The sequence below is a fragment of the Carassius gibelio genome, chromosome B6 (genome assembly GCF_023724105.1).
Source record: "Carassius gibelio isolate Cgi1373 ecotype wild population from Czech Republic chromosome B6, carGib1.2-hapl.c, whole genome shotgun sequence".
NCBI lineage: Eukaryota > Metazoa > Chordata > Actinopteri > Cypriniformes > Cyprinidae > Carassius > Carassius gibelio.
In genome coordinates this window covers 1,164,653-1,187,152 of record NC_068401.1, presented here as the reverse complement: position 1 = coordinate 1,187,152, position 22,500 = coordinate 1,164,653, and the positions used below count along the sequence as shown (strand labels likewise).

Genomic DNA, 22,500 nt, shown 5'->3' with positions numbered 1-22,500 from the left:
CATGAAAACTAAAAGGTCATATTTCACTCCAAAAAAAAAAAGAGAAAGAAAACAATATATAATAATAATAATAATAATATAATATTTTTTTGTATTTCCTTATTTTTCCTTACACTAATGACAATTTAATGCCAGTGCGGAAAAATCGTCTGCATGCAAAATATGATTCCATATTTATTTATTTTTTATATTATTTTAGTTTGAGATATGACATACTTGGTAGAAAAGTATTTTATAAAGAAAATAAAACCTTCTTTCAGAACCATTTCAGATCACTGCATTATGACATTTACATAATTCAATTATTTGTAAAAAAAAATTATATCATGTCCAAATTTCATGATTTATATATATGCATTACAATAATACGCTTTTTATTTTCTTCATTTATTTTTTTTCTTATGCACTGCCAGTGCAAAAAAAAAAAAAAAAAAAAAAAAAAATCCTAATGGTCCTAAAACAGGCATAATTTTCTTTTGATTTGAAATATGACTTTCTGAGATTATTCACTGGCATTTATTTATTTAGTATGTTTTGTTATTTATTTATCTAGTTCTATGTATGAATTTGTTCATTTCATGTATCTGTGTCCCTGCAGCACAGAAGCAGTCATCAGTGTCACAGACGTATATTTGTAGAAATAGACAACAATACATTGTATGAGACACAATTATACATTTCTCTTTTATGACAAAAATCATTAGGATATTAAGAAAAGATCATGTTCCATGAAGATATTTTGTAAACTTCCTACCGTAAATATATCAAAACTTCATTTTTGATTAGTAATATGCATTGCTAAGAACTTCATTCAGCTTCTGATGATGCATTCATCTCAATTAAAATAAATGTTTTTGTGCTCTAGGGTCACATATTTGCCTAAATGGCCTAAAAGCGCAGGGATGTGTTGGTTCACAGTCTGAACACTGAAGAGGACGCGTCAGTGTGTGCTTCACATCTTTGGTAAACACTGCAGTATGGTCTGCTCTCGCTCTCCATCAGGACTCTCCTGTTTCTGGTTTCCGTCTGTCTGCTCTGTCCTCACTCCTCCATGGTAAGCGCTCTCCTCTTCCTCGTCCTCGTCCTCGTCCTCCTCGTCTCTGCTGGAGTCGCTCTGGTACGCGGCGGGCGGCTCGCTGATGTCCGGGTCGCTGTCGCGGCTGCAGAAGGCGTAGCGGTGGTTCATGTGCTGCGAGTACGAGCCCGAGTGTGAGAAGCGTTTGCCGCACTTGTCGCACTGATACGGCTTCTCTCCGGAGTGCAGGCGGCTGTGTTCAATCAGATGATGCTTGTGTTTGAACGCCTTCTTACAGATCTGACACTCGTGAGGTCTCTTCCCTGCACGGGGCGAGAAGAAAGAGGAGCTACTCTTCAGTCTGCTTGTGTCTCTCTTTACCTTTCTGTATACTGGATTTTTTAAGTATCATGAATGAGTATATGAATTTACTTCAAGATTTAGGTGTATCTAAATTAAATTTACTAAGTTACTATATAGACACTTTAGTAAATGTGCATTATAGTGAATAAAAATAAAAAAATGAGTGAAAAATAATAATAAAATAATAACTTTTTTTATTAATCTATCTATCTATCTATCTATCTATCTATCTATCTATCTATCTATCTATTTATTTATATTCAAAATTTCAATCATTTAATTTTTTATATTTAAATTTTTATTTTATTTTATTTTATGTATGTATATAAACTGTATATGTGTGAAAAATCTTTATATTTCAAAAACATTATTTTAAACAAGTGAAATAATTTTTATTTGTATATATATATATATATATATATATATATATATATATACAAATAGAATGATTAATTAATATAATTTATAAATATTATATATTATATAATTTTTATAAATAATATTAATTATGAATTATATTTATTTTATATTATATTTCTAATAATTTATATTTATTTTATATAGCAATTTATATTTAAATAATTACAATTTATTAATAATAATACTGATAAAATATTACATAACAGAAAAATAATATAATAAATTAGAATATAAATAAAACGATTAATACAATAATTCAGCCAACACACACACACACACACACACACACACACACACATACATATATATAGATATATTTGATGTAAACTGTTATAATTAAACGGACTCATGTTAGTGTAAAGGCTGTACTGTACCTGTGTGCTCATATTTATGGCGCAGCAGAGAGCTGCTCTTCTGGAAGGTTTTGTCGCAGATGTCGCAGGCGTACAGTCCTTCCTCCGTCTTCTTCAGCCTCTTCCTCCCAGGACCGATCTCTCCATCCATCCCATCATCCATCAAACACAGATACTCCACACCGCCACGATTCAGCGCTTCAGCCTGCCCAGAGAAAAGAAGAAAATATTAGTTATTATTAGGCCCGCATGCAATGTGTTCCTCAATATTTCACACAAAAACATTAACTTAGAAATCAAGATCGTAGATTAATCTTAAAATCCTCAAACCTAAGATTTTGGAGAAAGTAGTTGACAGGCACCTTCAGGACCACCTCAAACTCAACAATACAGCACAGAAACAGCTTTAGTGAGAGTCACAAATGACCTGCTGATTACAGATGACGCTGGTTCACCATCACTCCTTGTCCTCCTGAACCTTTCTGTAGCGTTCGATACCGTTGATCACGGTATACTTCTCAACCGGCTACACCACTCTATTAACTCTTAATAACACTGTCTTGCACTTGTTTGAGTCATACCTCAAAGACAGATCTGAATTTGTGGCTCAAGGCCCCGTTCACATGCGGTGGGTTGCGGGGTACCACAGGGCTCAGTTCTCTGACCTATCTTATTCATTTTTTACATGCTACCCATCGACAAAGTCATCAGTTGCTTCAGAATTTCTTTCCATTGTTACACTTATAATACCCAATTATACATGAAAACTGATACTCACACATCATCATCATCGTCATCATCATCATAATCAACTCTACCCACACTCACTTGTCTGGAGGAGATTAGGGCGTGAATGAATTAGAACTTTCTCCAGCTGAACAGCTCAAAGCCATTCTCGTTGGTTCTTCTCATCAGACAGGATCATCCACCATAACCTGTTTTACATTTCCTGGCCAGGACATTCCCCTATCGACATTAGTCACCAATCTCTGCATCAGGTTTGACCCTCATTAAACCTTTGAGGCCCACATTAAACATCTCGGCAAAACATCTTTTCACCACCTCAGGAATATGGCTCCATCTCAATCCCATACTCAAAAAAACTTGCTTAAAAAGTTTTTCAGTGTTTACATTTGTTTTAGTGTCTACAATTCTTGTGTTAATTTTAGTTGGCAGCTGGTTTTAACTTAATTAAAGATTTTCTGTTTTAGAAATAAAATGTATTTTTATTATATGAATATGAGTGCGTTAGGAAATATGGGGTGTATTTCAAGACACAGTTTGATATTTTCAAATTTCTTAATCTTTTTCTTTTGCAGTTCATTATTATATAAAGTATTATTATATGTAATTTGCCATGTAATTTATCAAATATTAAATAAATACATTTTTAAAACTCGCCTGAAGTAGTTTAAATGCATGTATAACACCACATGGCAAGTTAACATCTAAATGAACTTATTTAGTTACAGCATAATTCTGGAAAACAGCATTTGCTATTTTAATCCGGCATTTTAATCATGCAATTGTATACAGCACATTTTTATTTACCAGATGTGTTTATCTAGAAATTTGACAGTGCATTTAAGAGAGACTCACTTTTATTAGTATATTTGATCCTTGTGAAGCAAATGCATGACTAGGACTACTGTTTTCTAAATATACTTGAATATGTCACCAGTGTAACGTTGAGATGCTGAGATATGAGTGTGCAGGCGTGTGCACTTGCTGCCCTTTGACATGAAGTGCAGGGAATTTCCCTGAGCGTGGCATGTTTGTTTATTGCTCAAGCAGAGGAAATCATTCACCTTCACATGGATGTCAGCGCAGCTGGTGCAATATGAGGTGGTCTTGCATTATATGCATGTATATATATATAGTAAACCTTTCATGCTTTTATGACTAAGAGGGGTAAAATCGATCTTTCTCATTCTAATATAATTTAATTTGCTTACTAAGTACTAGCATTCCCAAAGATTGAAGGTTAATGCTGAATATTACATTAATAAACTAAATAAAATGTAAAGTATTCTGTTTTGTAACTATTGGATTTGGCTAATTTATTGAAAGGTTTTAAACGATTGGTTTTCAGTACATCAACCATGAATACAATTTGTTTTGGCTTTTAGTTAAAATCACTTTTTTTTTTGTCAAAACGAAGTTAAATGTAACTTTTAGTAGATACACTTAACTATATTATCATCTGGATCTAATCTGCTACGTGTGACTAAAAGGCATAAAGATATGATAAACATCACTGTTTTCTGCAAAGCTGCTTTGAATCAGTGTGTGTTGTGAAAAGCAATACAAATCAATAAAACAGTCAGTGTTGATAAACAATTAAAAGTTGTTTCCTTGCAATAAAATAAACAAAAATGAAAACCAAGGGCTACTGGGTATTTCAAAAAAAGGAAATAATGATGACAATATGTTCCACCCCAACTTCCTGTTTCAACAGGAAATATATCTACACAGGACAGGAAACTACTTGTCAAGGTGTTACACTGGTCTTTTTTGATGTTTTTCACATTAATTTAATTTTATTATAAATATTTAGACATTTTTGTTATAATGCATATCATATTTTTGTATAATATTTTGTATATTGAATATTGTATTGAATATTTTATTGTATATATTTAGATTACATTTTATAATAATGAAAACCATATTTACAATATTTTCATTCACATATTTAGATTACATTTTTGTTATAATGAATATCAATTTCTATTTTTACATTTGTATTAATCATATTCAGAACACAATTTTGTTATAATGAATATCATATTGGCAATTTTATTACATATATTTAGAATACATTTTGATTACAATAAATATATTTTTATTTTTATATTTTATTATACATATTTAGAAAAAACTTTTGTTATAAAGGAATATAATATTAAATTTTTTTACACATATTTAGAATATATGTTTGTTATAATGAATATGATTTTTCTATTTTTCTATCTTATTATACAGATTTAAACACTTTTTTTAAGTTAAATTTATTTTTATTTTATATTACAAATTCAGATTTTTTTTGTTATAATACACATCATATTGTATTTTCATATAATATTACAAATGTTTAAAATACACTTTGTAATAATTAATAAAATCTTTCCTTTCACATATTTACAATACATTTGTTATAAAGAATATCATGTTTTTATTTTTATATTTTATTACACATATTTATAACACATTTTTGTTATAAAAATATATATTTTTTTATTATACATATAATTCATATATATTTTGCAGTAGCCTTTATTTCATTGTGTTTTCTCTTACCATGATCGAATGTCTTTCATGTTGTATTCTCTTCAGCATTGACTCTGACTCCGCCTCCATCATATACGCCACAGGAGACAGGAAGCCCGGACTGGGCACGGGTGGCGTGAGAGGAAGTGATGTCAGACCGTTGTGTCCCAAACCAGGGGGGATCATGTGGTTTAAGAACGGGAAGCTGCTGAACATCGTGCTGCTGAACAGTGGCGACGCTGTATAGGCCCCACCCACCTGCTGCTGGGAGGGCGGAGTCAGTCTCTTGAACACGCCCTCGTGATGCATTGAGTTGCCATTACACGCCAGATTCTGCGGCGCGGCCGAATGCGCTTTGGGAATAGATAAGTCTAAAGGTTCGCTCTGGATGTGGTTTGGTTGCCGTGGCGACATGTTGATTGACAGGTCCAAGCTTGGAGGAGAGCCGAAGCGTGAGCCGATTGGATGCTGGCGTTCAGGTAAAGCGGGTGACGTGGGTTTTCTCGGACTTGCACTTCCTTCGCTTGGCCAGCGGTTATCCAGCTGCGCAGGTGTCGGTAAAGGCACGAGGATCTGCTGCGGCACAGAATGCCAAGACGCCCGCTGCGGCGACGACAGCTCTCTATAAGGCGCGTGATTGGTTGTGGGCGATGTTTGGATGTCGTACAGCCGAGAGAAGTTTTCAGTTTTCGCTTGTTTCTCATCTCTCACCTCCCTCCGCAGCATCTCTTGCAACAGGTGCTCGAATTTGCTGCGCGACTGTAGCAGCGGCAGAAGCGATGTGCCTTTAAACACACCAGTCCTCAGCGCTAGATCCTCTGCCGGGTCCCACGAGTGACTCAGGACGGGAACAGATGACTCGGGCAGGAACCGAGAGCCCTTTCTCCCGCTGACAGCAGGGGGCGACGTGGGCGAGGGGAAGAGGTACGCGGGATGGGCGTTATAATGAGCGATGTTACCTGTCGCGCCGCCGCCGCTTAGACACTTCTTACTGCTGAGGTGAGAGCTGTAGGAGCCCGAGTGACTAAAGCGCTTCTTACAGTTCGAGCATTCGTACGGCTTCTCACCTGAACAGGAGAAACACAGAAATGTGACATAATTAGACATTAAAACGAATAATCGCGATTAATCACATACTTTCATCAAAATAAAAGTTTATGTTTATATATTATATGTGTGTGTACTGTGTATATTTTTTTTGGTATTTATAAATAGATACAGATATATGTATACATTTAAAAAACAAATTGTGTTTCGAAACGATTAATCGCGATTAATGAAATTCAAAATAAACGTTTATGTTTACATACTATATGTGCGTGTATATTTATAAGGTATATATATAAATACACACATGTGTATATATTTTAAATATATATTTGTAATTGCAAAATAATTATTCACAATTAATTGCATTGGAGAAACACAGAAATGCGACATAATTTGAAAGGGCTGCAAAATGAAAAGTCGCGATTAATTGCACACTTTTATCAAGATAACATTTTATGTTTGCATACTTTATGTGTATGCACTGTGAATATTTATTAGGCTTATTTAAATACACACTCACATATGTATATATGTTTTTTATTGCAAAAGGATTAATCGCATTCTAAATAAAATGTTTACATACTACACAGTACATGACCCTGGAGCAAAAAAACTGTCATCATTAGGATATTAAGTAAAGATAAGTTTCATTAAGATATTTGACAAGTTTCCTACTGTAAACATATCAGTACTATTAGTACTATGCATTGCTAAGAACTTAATTTGAGCAACTTTAAAGGCGATTTTCTCAATATTTCGATTTTTTTGCATCCTCAGATTTTCAAATACTTGTATCTCAGCCAAATATTGTCCTACCCTAACAAACCATACATCAATGGAAATATTTTTTAGAATTAATAATTCTGACTTTTTATGTCAATTATTATTTACCAAAGTACTGTATGACTGTTTTCTTAACAATATTTTTTTTCTTATGTGACAGAGGTTGATTTATACACATTTCACTCCAATTTCAAATATATATACAGTATATATATATATATATGGTCATTTCTTGGTGAGATTCGTTTCACGCTCGAGTCTCTTACCGCTGTGAATGCGCAGGTGCTCTTTGAGGTGATGCTTGTATTTAAAGGCCTTTCCACACTGATTGCACTTAAACTTTCTGTTCTCCAGACCGGGCTCAGACATGGAGTTCTGGAAGAGATGTGAAATCATGAGTATGCTGTGTTTCTGTTTATGTGTGGTTAGTTATGCATGCATTTGATGTCAGCACCTTGTCTTGAGTCTGGTGAAGGGTCAGGTGTCGCTCCATCTGAGCGCGGTACGGCGTACTGTATCCACACAGAGGACAAACACTGTCTCCTCCATCCCGGTCCTGACAGAACTTCATGTGTTCCTGCAGAGACGCGTTGTGCCGGTACGTCCGCTGACAGTATGGACACATCTGAACGGCGTCAGGGTTTAAGGCTCCACTGTCTGCACAAAGAGATTCCGGTCAACTTTGGTTTTGCGATTCATCTTTGAATAAATTAACATTTTTCACATTTCCGGGTCTCTCAGTCAGACTGATAACAGTAGTCAGAAGTCACATGTCCATAGACGCCACATTCAAAACACCCTCCCAGTAGCATTAACTAGTTATTAATGCAGGGGTGATATAATACAAAGCACAGTATTGTGTTATAAATGTGCATACATTAATAAAAAATCTAAATATAAAAAACTTTCAAGGATTTATGATGCAGTCAAAGTCTTTTGAAAAAAGGGTGCATTCAGTTCATTTGTGACATATATATATATTTATGTTTATTTTTAATATTCTAAGAGCAGTTTTCTTTTTGTGTTTATAATATTATTTAAGTGTTAGATAATATAAAATTTTCTTAAAACATTCTAGTAATTTTAATTTATTATTCAAAACATTTTGCGTTTTTTACATTTTCTAATTCATTTTACAAATTCATAATTTATAGATTACAGAAGCATTTCATAAAACATTCTACTGACATTATTTTTTACCCAAAATATTACATTATTTAACAGTTTTTATTTTTATTTTCTAAGAACGTTAAACGTCAAGTTTTCCTGCCATGATTGTAACATTATTTAAATGTTACAAAATAATTTCTTAGAACATTCAAGTATAAATAACAAGGATTTTTATCAGAATGTTGTTCTATTATTCAGTGTTACACTAATGTTTATTAAATACTAATAAAGTTTAAAGAACATTCCATAAACATTACTTTAAGAAGATTTTGTCCTGACATTTAAATAACTTTTAATAAACGTTTGTGAAAGTTGAGAGAACGCTGAGGAAATCATGACAGAATTATAATTTTTGGATGAATCATTTCTTTAAAGTGGTCATGAAATGGAGAATCAAAATGTTCTTGATATTTAAAGTAGTGTTAATTTTAGCACCCACTTTTTATTTAATCGTAATCTTAGTCTTACTCAAATGTACATTTTAGCTATCATATTTAGTCAACCTTGTCCTGTTTTTGTTTAGTCAAGTTTTAGTCTACGAAATGTTTTAGTCAATGAAATCTTAGTCACATTTTCGTCATGCTATGTAATGTTTAAACTGACAAAAATTATTTTTGATTATAAAAATTATAATCATAAAGATTGTCATTTGACAAATTTACTTAAAATGAACTTTTATTGCATTTTCACCAGTAAACACAAATCAATAGAATGTTGAGTCATACACGTTTTTTTTAACAACTAATCAAGCATACTTATTTATTATAGAATATTTATTATATGAATTAATATCAAAGACTTATGCACTCTCTATCTATATTATGAAAACTGTTAAAACAAATGAAAAAAAATTACAGTGAGTACAGAAGTCCGCAATAATACTTCGTCTCCTTTTTTGATGAAAATTACAAGACATTTTAGAAAAGTTTGTATTTTTTGAAAACATTTTACTTTCTTCTTTTAACTTAAAATTGAATGTCGATATAGTCATAGTTGTTGTTTATTGACCTTATTGTTGTGCCGTTGTTGTCCCGTTTTAGTCATAGGAAAAAATCTAGTCGACAAATGTTTTTCGTAATAGTTTTCATTAACAAAATATACACTAATTTACACATACTGAGAAGTTGTTAGAGAAAAATCCACATGTAATGCTCATTTCATATGCAAAGATGTCAGCCAATCATAGCAGTGGGCGTTTACTTTAAAGTCTCAAATGAACATTTATATCTAATATTTGACTGTTTTTAATGAAAAATACATTCACTAATTTACACAAAAGAGTAGTTGTTATAGTAAAAACACAGAAAACTTTTTTTTGAGAGAGAAATCCACATGCAATGCTCATTTGATATGCAAAAATATCATCCAATCATATCAGTGGGCGTTTACACTGAAGTCTCACAGAAGACACGCCCCTTCCAATCAACCATTTTTTTCTAAAAATGACCATTTATATCAAAATTTTGACTGTTTTTAATGATTAAAAACATACTCTGATTATAATTGCACCCCAGGACAGATTATAAAACAATAATAAAAAATAAAAAATGTAAAAGCTCTACTAGTTGACCTTCGACCTCGGGTGACTTGTTATCTCCAGGGGACCAGCAGACGGGCGACATGTCGCCATGACCGGAGTCTAAATGATACGAGCTGATGGATCCGTTGCATTGTTGAGCGTGAATCGGTCTGAGCAGTTGTGACACAGAGTCATAATGTGACGCGCCGTCCATCACACGAGCGTCAGCCTGACCTGAAAGAGAACATGCATCAACATTATCATCACACTGCTGGATTACTTTATAAAAACAGGCTGAAAGATAAACAAACGGTACTGTTTTCATCTTAAAGTTGAGATTCATACATCTTCAAAAAGCTGAATAAATCATCTCTCATTGATGTGTGGTTTGTTATGATCGGACAATATTTGTCTGAGACACAACTATTAGAAAATCTGGAATCTGAGGGAGCAAAAACATCTAAATATTGAGAAAATCATCTTTAAAGTTGTTCAAATTAAGTTCTTAGCAATGCATATTACTGATCAAACATGAAGTTTTGATATATTTATGGTAGGAGACTTACTAAATATCTTGATGGAACATGATCTTTACTTAATATCCTAATGATTTTTGTCATAAAAGAGAAATGTATAATTGTGACTCATTCAATGTATTGTTGTCTATTTCTACAAATATACGTCTGTGACACTGATGACTGCTTCTGTGCTGCAGGGACACATTTATAAAAACAAACTTTTATTTATAACTTTTTTAATTATATTTTTAAATAGTTTACCAATTAAATTGACTGTCTTTAATTACATTTTGAGGGGAATATTATGCCATGTTCATATTAATATTAGATTTATTTAAAAAGTTTAATAATGCTTTCAAATAACAAAAAGTACATGCATTTTAAAATATAATAAAATGTATATAGTAAACAAACATTAGAAGTTAATTTCTATAGTTTAAATATACATTTATATTTTAAAATCTAAAACAAATAATCACAAAAGATGCATAAAAATAAGAGAAGCAAAGAGTCTGGCATTATTCAGTCCAGATTAAAATGCAAAAAAGTTTAAAGAAAAGTAAACATCAGGTCTTCAAGTATTTGTCCGGATGTATGTATGTAAATTCTGTCTTACATCACAGTTATTAGTTTCCTTACATCAGCCTGGTGTCATTCGTGTAGGTCAGAGATTTTGTTATTGTGATTCTCTCTAATGAAATATGAAGAGAAAATGACTCGATTGCTGCAGAAATCCTCCCTTGAAACCAATAAGCCTAAAATACGAGCAGAAGCGCATGAGGAGGGATGCCAGCGCTGCGCCACGACGCAGGACGAGCTCTCAAATGTTTGCAGATGTTGGCATGGGCTTTCCAGCTCTCTCTTTCTCTCATGTGGCCGTGGACGAGTCCGCGCTGTAAATACTCTGTTCTGAGCGTTTGATCTCCGGCGAACAAAAGAGAAATGCTCACAGGCTCAGTTTTGATTTCTTCAGAGGACTGTCACCTCGTTTGATGTGAGGAAACATTACGAGGCTTGATGAGCGCAGCACTTTTGACTGAAAGGATCAGACTCATTACATTCGTGATGATAATTACTCTTAAATGTGTCATGTCCTGAAGCTGACGTGAATGTAGGCCGCTCGCTCATCTTCGGCAGTTTCGAAACGTCTTGATCACATCTGATGAGTTTAAGTCGAAATTCTGAATCCTGCATAGTACAGATCTCTTCAAGAGTGAAAAACCCCCCCGCACTAAAACTGGGTTTTAATGTCACTTAATAATGCAATCCTTGCATACTACTTACTAAATATCGCACACTAGGTATGCATACTGCTATTTTCTAACAAAAATAACATGTGAAACAGTACATGACCTCAATATGAGAATAGCATCCGGTTATCATTATCAAAATACGTTTGTTTTTATTTATGTTCTTAGTATGGACCAGTTCTAGCCTAGAGTGAGAAAAACTCATTGGGTTTCAATGTCACTTAAAGTTACTTTATTCAGAACACAATCCTGTGCACACTTTCAAGGGCTGGAAAGGCAACTAATTTCATTTTAGGTCACGTTCAGAATGAAATCCTACTGTATTACTAACTGAACACTGCACACTAAGTATGCATACTGCTATTTTGTACTGCGAATCAGTACATGACCTCATTATGAGAATAGCATCCTGTCATCATAAATGAAATATGTTTGTTTTTATTTTGCATTTTACATTTTTCTGCTTCTCAGTTCTAGGGCTAGAGAACAATGTTGGGGTTTTAATGTTACTTTAGGTTACTTAGTACACAATCCTATATGAAAAAAACACTAAAACTGGGTTTTGATGTCACTTCATGCAATCCTAGCATACTACTTAACGAAAACAGCACACTACATAGGCATACTGCTAAAAACATGTGAAGCGGTGTGCAACAGTATTGTGCTACATTGTTGTCACATGTACTCAGCATGCATCAGTCTTCACTATTAAATACTTTTTATTTTACACATTTTTGTACTTATTACAGATCAGTTAAAGGGTGAGAAGAAAACTAAATGTTACACTAAACTAGATTTTAAGTCCCTTTTTTTAATACTTAATCCTAGCATACTACTTACTAAATACTGCACACTAAGTATGCATACTGCTATTTTCAAACCAATGCATGCAGCACTTTCAACATTAGTATGCTACATTGTACACACAACCTTAACATTTTATTTTTCATCTTTGTACGTAGTATGGACAAGTTCAAGAATGAGAAAAACACTTCAAATTGCTCTTTAGAAATCAATAAATCAATGCATTTTATTCATTATTTAAATGTATATTTGAGGTTAAACCCTAGGTTTACCTTTTTTTTTCTCTGATCTTGTATTCTATTATTTTCTAGAAGTTACTGTAGTACGCTACATTGTTGAGTAGCATATAAAATAATGATGGCTGGATGCTTGTTCATGTTGAGGTCATGTGACAACGATGTAGCATACTACAATAAAGTACACTGTGTAGTGTACTTCATACAGCTTTGTTAAAACTGTTTCATTATAGGTTCTTCAGATCTTTTATTCTGGAGTTTAAATGTTCTGGAACTTGAAAGGAATCTTCTGTAAAACCCTGTTTTTGGTTTTAATTGGAGTCTTTATTTTGGAGTTGTTTTTGCGTGGAGAGCCTGTTGGAGCGACTTACAGTGTTCAGGGTCTGCGGCTGGGATTTTCAGCGTCCTGGTTTCGGTGTTGGCCCAGCTCTCCGCACACGGGACAGGACTGCCGGGCTCCGTGCCCTCGCTGGGCGTCAGACTGACTTTATCCTGAGCATCTCTGCTGTCCAGAACCTCCATCCCCCAAACACTGCCCTCATCCTCGCCCTCAGAGCCCAGACAGCGCTCCGGCTCACCTGAGAGAGCACAGCATCAGCACTGACGTCACAATAAATAACACAAATTAAAAATGCATTGCAAAAATGTCTCAGAAATGTACTGTATCACCCGTGATCTAATGAATGACTACACAGATTGTACTTTCTTTACTCAATATCTAATTTAAAAAAAGTTTTAAGAGTGAATTTTAAAATGTAATAAAAAATGCATCACAAAAAAGTAAATTTTTTATCAACATACATATAATCATTTATTAATTTGGAAATAATATTTAATCATCCTTGCTCAATATCTAATTCTGTCTAATGCAAAATAATAGAATTTTACAATAAATCAAAAAATTTGCAATGCAAAAAAAAAAAGAGTACTTATCAATTAATATTTTCATTTATTAATTTGGAAATATTATGTTATTACCTCTAATTCAGTGAAATTTAAATAATAAAAAAATGCATTGCAAAAATAGCTTGGAAATTGATTCTAATTAATTGCATTCACCTATTTATGTCATTATTTATTTTTTATTTTATAAATTTTTTTGTTGTTGCAACAGGGTTTTTAAACAGGGTTTTAATGCCACTCTGTGTCACTTTGTCCTGCTGAATACTGCATACTAAGTGATCCCACCACAACATAAAAAAGACTTGCAGGAATTTAATACAAGCTGACTAACAGTTTTAACCCCAGATGCCAGCCAAAGAGTTAAGATTAAAATCATGTGAAAAAAAACCCTAAAGAAAACGGAATAGATAAAAAAGACATGACAAGTGTGAAGTTCTCTAAAAGCACAAGTGCACATGTGCAACAGTTTTTAAGCAAGCAAGTGAAAATTGAAATTCATCTCATAAATGCAATGAATGCAAAGGCTTTTTAATCCTCTCTCTCTCTCTCACACACACACACACACACTCACAGATGTGTGTTTAATGTTTCAATTTTTATTTGGCCTAATCGCTTAAATCTTGTAAAAAGTCACAAATGTGCAGCATGAAGTTGATTAAACGGAGAACAGGCTGTGATTCACATCAGCTGGCGTTTATACATTTATAAATACACTTGAATGGATTGGCAGCCGCAGACTCACGCCATTATAATTCTCCCAAATGGGAATTGGGGTGTGCAGTATTTCTGGGTGAAGAGCACATGAGAAAACAAAGGCCTGAAAGCTGTTAGGACGGCAGATAGTTTGATTTAGACTTCACTTGGCCTGACGTGACGTGTGTTTTAATACACATTCCCGGTGAAAGCTTTGAATCTTTTTTGTGTTCATCAAGAAACATATGACTGCGCATCTCTGTGGGCGAAGCGGAATCGAGAGCGAATCATGAAACTGGACATTATTTGTCATTCTGACCTGATTACTGGAGAAATCCTGAGCTAGTAATATGACATTCAATCATCAATGTACTTTTGGTTTGAGTCAATGTTTAATTTGATCATTTTTTTTATGATCAGATCATTGCTGCACTGTTCACAACCTCTACACAGGGTTAAAATGCTATTTTATATTAGCAGTATTTATTGTTTTTCATAATGCAACACAAATGCAAAAACAAACATGCTACAGAATCAGTGATTTTATGACGCAGCATTAAAAACAACACACTGATGACATATCGCTGATTTGTGTACTATTCTGGTTTAGTTGCACCACTAAGAGCGTTGCTTTTTATTATTAATAGCATTTTAAGTTGCTACTAAATGAATGCATGCAAATATAAACTACCAAATGAATGCAAATCAAATATTTCTTTGCACTTGCTTAAAAGTATGTAGAGCTGAACTTTTAAGTGCACTCAATTGTAAAAAACAAATAACACTGGCATTTATTAAATATCTTCAGTATCAGATCACTGCTAGAACAGTTAGCACTCTCTAAACACATCTAAAACTCATTTTTATTAGCAGTATTTTTGCAACTAAATAAATGCATCACAGAATCATTGTTTTTGTGATGCAACTGTGTTTCACCAAGGCACAAATGCATGGAATGATGCCGATTTGCACTATTTTGGTTTAGTTGCACCGCTAATATTGTTGCTTTTGATCATAATCATCCTTCATGTGTACGTTTATTTGCATGTGTACTAAATGCACAAATGTAAAGACATGATTAATGTATACTAAATAAGTGTTGGCACTCCAATAAAAGCTGATGTTTTAAGTGCAATCGAGTGTAAAAATAAAGAGTGGTATTAAAGTGGTGTGCAGGATGGAGTTGTGGGCGATCTTTCATCTTTAACTAACTCTGAGTTTATTAGCGTCTCTAATCAGTTGGTACAGCAGGGCAGGAAGCTACAGTTTCAGTTCGGCTGTAATGGAACAAACAATGCAGCGTTGACGCATGCAGGAGTGTGTGTGTGTGTGTGTGTGTGTGTGTGTGTGTGTGTAAAGACCCACTGCTGCTCACGTATGAGTAATACACCTCTGCTCAATGTATATGTCAAACACGTGCTGTTCCCACCGGTTCACTGCAGATGCAAACACACACCCACACACACACACACACACACACACACACACACACACACACAATGCATAAAGACCAGGGTCTTTCCAGTTATGACTGTGCAGAACCGGGCGATCAAACAGATGAGTGTTAAAGCTTTCATTTCACATGGAGAAACACATTTATATGAGTGCTATCTATCTGTCTATTTATCTATCTACACCACCGAGGTCTGCAAGGTCTGTTTCTCATGAGCTTAAAATGGTTTTATTTTTATCTTCTGGTTAAATTAGTGTACTAGATATGTTTTGTGTGTGTGTGTGTGTGTATAATATTGATATCTATCTATCTTTATATATAATAATTTTTTATAATATTGTATTACATTAGTGTATGTGCTTATATTTAGTAGATATTTTTGTGCATTATATATATAAATATATATATATATATATATATATATATATATATATATATATATATATATATATATATATATATATATAAAATGTAATTTATTTTGAATTGTATTAGAATTTATGTGTCTGTAACACACACACACACACACACACACACACACTACTATATATAATTACACAATGTTATTTATTAACCATAAGGAAGCAAGCTAAGAGAGAGGTTAACTAACTTTTTTTGACAATTATGAAATATGAATGCAACTCCATTGCTTGTGTTTAAAAGCATCCCATAATGCATCCCATAATGCACCAGTCCAGAGAAGTTTCCACACATTTTCATCGCCAAATCATCTCTGTTGAGTAAAGTTTTCTTTACCTTACCATTATTTTAAAATGCTAATATGAAAAAACGAGTCCAAATTGTCATGCTTTTGTTTCCCAGCACAGAAACTGTAACAAATTCTTTTTTTAAATGTTTTTTTTTTTGTTTTTTTTTTTTTACATATTTATTTATTTCTCTTAGCCTATAAAAACACAATTATGTTAGTCTGGCCTTTGTTTTTTCTTCTAATTATTATTTTCCTTTCTCATCTCATCTTATTTTTCCCCCGAAAGGCAAAATTGTCTAAAACATGAATTCCTGCATTTCTAACATCAATGGAGTTAAGAAACGAATATCGGCCGCCAAGCGCATCTTCTGCATCTTCAGCTGGAAAGCCCTGAAGCAGATATTTCTAAACTTAGTAATTGATCGTCTCAGGAAAGACTCGTGCATGCAAACTTCAAACGATTTTAAAAAACATGTGGTAAATTGTGGTTACAATGTGAGGTAAAACCATCAAACGGGAATTGGAGATGAACAGCAGTAGGAGTCGCGGTGTTGTGTCATGGTGCAAGGAGGTGTTTCAAAACTTTCGTTCCTTGCAAACACAAAATCATTCTACCCTCATATACCCTGACCTAAAAAATGCATTAAACCTTGAATTATGAGTAAGAAAGACTGCCTACAAATACAAAACCAAGGAAGCATCATGATGTGTCACTTTGACTTACTAGAACACACACTGCTGGTTTAAAAGGTCAAGCTGCAAATACAGTGATGAGCAACAAGAGACAATACTAAAGGTCACAATCTGCGTAAAAAGCTAAACCACACTCAGTCTTACCTTTGGCGAGGTCACGTGTGCTGCGATCCGTGATTAGTATCCTTTGAGCAAACATCCAACAAGTGTCGAAGAAGTTCAACAAGACGGCGAGAATTATCTGACTCTGCTATTTTCACACTCAGACAGTGAGTCAGAGACGCACCACATCACAGCCTCAACACCTCCCACGGCTCTCTACCTCACACTACACACACACGTCACCCGCTGGGGTCAACCCTGGACAGAGCCGTGTGAGTCTCAGAAGCCACGCACGCAGGAGGTCAGTCAAGAGCGAACGAGGACGAGAAGCGCTGCACAGGTGCGTCAGATTTAAACTAATCATGAAACTCTATTTGCATTCGCTTCTTTAATAAAATATATATTTGTACTGATTTTAATATTATATTGATTTTTTTCATTTTATGTACAAATAGAATATACATTGCATTCACTATATTTGCACTGATTATAATAAATTTGATTTTATATATAAATAGGAATTTATATAAAAATTTGAATTATTTAATTATATTGATTTAATGATATATTTCGATTATGATGCATTGATATTATATTCATATGCATTTCACACACACACACACACACACACACACACACAATATACATACAGTATATATATATATATATATATATATATATATATATATATATATATATATATATATATATATATATATATATATATATATATATATATATATATAAAATAATTATAATTATTTAATGATTATTTCCTTTAAACAACTGTTTGAAAATCTGGAATCTGAGGGAGCAAAAAAAATCTAAATATTGAGAAAATCATCTTTAAAGTTGTTCAGATGAAGTTCTTAGCAATGCATATTACTAATCAAACATTAGGTTTTGATATATTTACAGTAGGAGATTTACTAAATATCTTTATAGAACATGATCTTTACTTAATATCCTAATGATTTTTGGCATCAAAGAAAAATTTATAATTTTGACTCATGCAATGTATTGTTGTCTATTTCTACAAATATACCTGATAATGATGACTGCTTTTGTGCCACACACACACACACACACACACACATATCAGTTGTGGTCTGTGCACTTGACACCTAGGCCTTCAGTGGCGTCCTACAGTACATGAATTAATCCCCCTCTTAATAACACCGTAATGACGCCAAGGCTCCAGAAACCATAAATATTACACACAAATCTCATGCAGCGAGAATGAATGCCATTACTAAAGCAAGAAACCCAATGAACACAATTAAACACACAAGCATCAAGAATCATCTAAAGTAAGAGTATAGAGCGAAACTGATGAAAAAAGCATCATGAGGACAGGAAAACAAAGCCAACTCTTCGTTTAATTTCTGATATATTGTGAGTGAGATATTAACAGGGTTTTCAGAGTGTGTGGGAAGCTCTTTCACAGCGGCTTCATCAAACGTGTGTTTGTGTTCCAGACGTAGTATCGGTTCCAGGTCTGATGCATTATGGGAACCCATCAGAAGAGCGACAAATCACTAAAGACATCTCTGTATCTCAGATGCTCCTCTGAGCAAACGAGTGTCAGAAACCCCCAGAAACATCACGTGTCTACAGCTTCACAAGACATGATCGGACCAGAAGCAACACTGCAGATCTCAACACGACTGGAAAAACATCTCAAGCCAAGTCCATAACTCAGTAAAAGATACTCACATTAATGTAAAGTGTGTTTATGCAGTCGTCTGTGCTTTTTTACAGACAGTGCATGGCTAGTTAAAGCCACACAAACAAAGAGAAACACAATGAAATGCCCAAAAGTATCCGCTCACTTCTTCGTGTGTTAATGTGATTGTTCAGATCTGTGCCGAAGGATGTTTTCTCTTCTCTAACCGCACACAAAGTGTCTGAATCAGGTGTTTTTAGTGAATGTGTGAAGTCGGTTCTCACTGGTGACCAGTTAACTAGCATCCACTAACTAACCACTAACCACACTGACTGTCTTCTAGTGCTTCAGCAGTTAAAACCCAACAAATGTCTCGTTTAAAGCGAGTTTCTGCATCTTTCTTTTAAATAAATGAGATTTTATATTTAGTAGTTAAAACGCAAGTTAGTTCAAACGAATTAAAAGGTTAAACTAGTTTTTTAAAGAAGTTAAAACACAACAAATGTATTTTTTTAAAGTGTGTTTCTGCATCTTTCTTTACAAAAAGTGACATGATATTAATTTAACATTCATGCATTTGCGAAATGCTTTTATCCGAAGTGAGTTGCATTGCATTAAAAGCACACATTTGTATGTTATTAGGTCATGTTTGCCTAAGAATCGAACCCGTGACCTTGGTGTTGCGAGCTTTGTGATCTACAGTTTGATCAACAACAAAAAAAAGCCTATTTTGTGATTTTTTTATGATGTAAGCAGTAAAAACTGATATTTTTAAGCATTTAAAACCCAACAAATGTCTTTTTCTGTAATGTTTTGTTTTATGTTTGTGCACTTTTCTTTACAAACCTATTTTAAAAAACTAAATAGTAGTTAAACTAATGTGTTAGCAATTAAAACCCAGTTTGAACATAAACAAATGCAATTTTTCTGGGATATTTTGTTCTTTTTTTACGATATATATTATACTTTATATCATATCTGATAATATTCGGGAATTTTTAAAGGTGACAAAAAGGTTTCAAACACTTTTAGAGCTGATATAATCAATATAGCTCGAAATCTGATTATTTTAAAAGCAACAGTAAACAGAAAAATCACTCACTCGTTTTCATGTCTGCTCTTTTTTTTCAGAATAGATGAAGATATTCTAATGCAAACCCCTAGAGTTTCACTGTATGCACAAAAAACATCAAGACATTTAAAAAAATATCTATCGGAACATCTTGAGGATGCGTAAATGAGGACAGCATATTCATTTTCTGGTGATTAAGCGCTTCATTTGTTATGCATGATCAGATCGATTACAGTAAATTACAGTAAAAGCACCTAATTAAGTGAACTAAAGAAGCACCCTAAAGAGACAGGAGTGAAGTACATCAGTGGATCCTGATCAGTGTTCAGCAGTTGTTTTAAGGAGTGCATTGCTGTGTGTGTCGCTCTGAGAATGCAAAACGCTCTCCGTCAGGGTTGGCCCCGCTGAATCACAAGCTTCAGGGTTTACGGTAAACGCCACGGGACGAGCACCTTCAGCTCAGAGACGACCAGCCGAGCGCAGAGAACGTCAGACTGCAAAGGTGTGATTTAGCAAACAACACAAAAAAAAACACCTGAGGAGAAAACGTGCTGTGAAGAAAGTGTTTGCATGCAGATGAAAGGAGTGGGATGTGTGTGTGTGTGTGTGTGTGTGTGAGAGAGAAACAGAAAGGGAGAGACGTGGGACCCCTGACTCAGATGGTGTGAGATATTCAAACGACAGCCGCGGAAATTCCCTGCGCTGAAATCTGGCAGAAAGCACGATGACAAACGTTTACGCGGCGCGGCGCTGTGATGCATGACACAAGGATATATTGTGTCTCATGCTCTCTGTTTTTCTGCGATAGAATCCATTCAAACTTAGCAGAAGCATGAAATGGTTTGAGATGAAAGAACCGGGCTTGTTAGGATTGTGAGTGAAAGCAGATTTTATCATCACACACTATATTAGTTTATGTCATCAGTATCACATTTGGAGCAATAGACAACAATACATTGTCTGGGTCAAAATGATACATTTCTCTTTGATGCCAAAAATCATTCGGATATTAAGTAAAGATCATGTTCCATGAAAATATTTTGCAAATGTCCTAGTGTAAATATATCAAAACTTCATTTTTGATCAGTAATATACATTGCTAAGAACTTCATTTGAACAACTTTAAAGATGATTTTCTCAATATTTAGATTTTTTTGCTCCCTCAGATTCCAGATTTACAAATAGTTGTGTCTCAGACAAATATTGTCCTCCGAACAAACCACAAATGATCATTTATTCAGCTTCAGATGATGCATTCATCTCAATTTTGAAGAATTACACTTAAGACTCCGGGGTTACACACGTGTTATATATTTATTATGTATATATAAATACACACACATACATTATATATATATTTAGAATTTTGTGCATGTATTTATATGTCTATATTTATATTCATACAATTTAGATTATAAATAAATAAACATTTAATATATAAAAAACATATTTTTCTGAAATATGTATGTTAATTTGTGTGTAAATATAGACAGTACACACACATATATTATGAAAACAAAAACATTTATTTTAGATGAGATCAATCGTTTGACAGAACTATATTATTTATATCTTTAATGACATAAAAGTCTGCATGAAAGTAAATTTCTACCATTTGATCATATTCTGATTATTTCATCCATGTTTCTCTCTCTTTTTGTTAATTAATTGGCCATGTCATTTTTTTATCAAAATATTTCTGGGTCTTCTTCAATTATTTTGTTCACTTAAATCCTGCATCTTTCTTACACTCGACTCAATCTCAAACTGATGCACAAAACCAGATTTTATTCTGCAATCAATTTGAACTCATCACAGTACAGAATTAAAGATCTGTGCTTCCGTTCATTTCGACTTAATGCCGGCAAAACAAAAATACATGAGCCAAAATTCCTATACTTGTCTTTTATTACATTTTTTGGTCTTGGTGGCTCAAAGTCAAGAATGTGTCGTCACAGTTCTGAAATGAAAGAAAATCTATCTTTTGGCTTTATAGATGATCTGAATCTACATTATGATGTAAAAATAGTAAGAAGATGTGTGATTTAAGACAGATGTTTTCTTTAGTAACCGCTCGTGTCTTTGATTTTGATTTGATTAGCTCACATCGTTTAATGACCTCCGTGCAGATCATACTGTCGCTCTTATGTTGTAATTTAAACCATGGATTGTACGTTGCAATTAATAAAAAAAGATGACGAGCCAACTCTGTTATTTGCATGCCAAAGGCAGTTTTATTCTTGCATTTGGCGAGTGTTTTTTGTGATCTCTGTGAGCAACTCTGTGCATGTGCATCAAGAACATCACCTCAGTCAAACCACGTTTTTATTTTTTGGTGAAATGTGGTTCATGAGCATTTAAGCATCTCCCAAATCCTCAGTGTTTATCAGTCAAATGCATTGGGTTTGTGCATGCAGGCCTCTCCAGTTTATTGCTCAGATGTTGCTTTTTCATCATC

General features: G+C 33.8%; 1 protein-coding gene across 2 annotated transcripts in view; it reads right to left on the bottom strand.

Annotated features, from left to right (window-relative positions):
- Nucleotides 1-22,500, bottom strand: part of LOC127959856 (zinc finger E-box-binding homeobox 1) — a 33,762-nt gene that overhangs the window by 453 nt on the left and 10,809 nt on the right. Inside the window, exons 1-8 of one of the 2 annotated variants that reach the window (XM_052559254.1) lie at nt 17,347-17,482; nt 13,123-13,329; nt 9,995-10,177; nt 7,709-7,911; nt 7,521-7,629; nt 5,452-6,488; nt 2,173-2,356; nt 1-1,338 (exon numbers count right to left, since the gene is read on the bottom strand). The exon at nt 1-1,338 is cut by the window's left edge and continues 453 nt beyond it. In XM_052559254.1, the coding sequence (XP_052415214.1) occupies nt 953-1,338; nt 2,173-2,356; nt 5,452-6,488; nt 7,521-7,629; nt 7,709-7,911; nt 9,995-10,177; nt 13,123-13,329; nt 17,347-17,401 (2,364 nt within the window). In that variant the 5' untranslated portion in view covers nt 17,402-17,482 and the 3' untranslated portion in view covers nt 1-952. Of the gene's footprint in view, nt 1,339-2,172; nt 2,357-5,451; nt 6,489-7,520; nt 7,630-7,708; nt 7,912-9,994; nt 10,178-13,122; nt 13,330-17,346; nt 17,483-22,500 lie in introns of those variants that run through there. The other variant, XM_052559253.1, reaches the window with a different exon arrangement.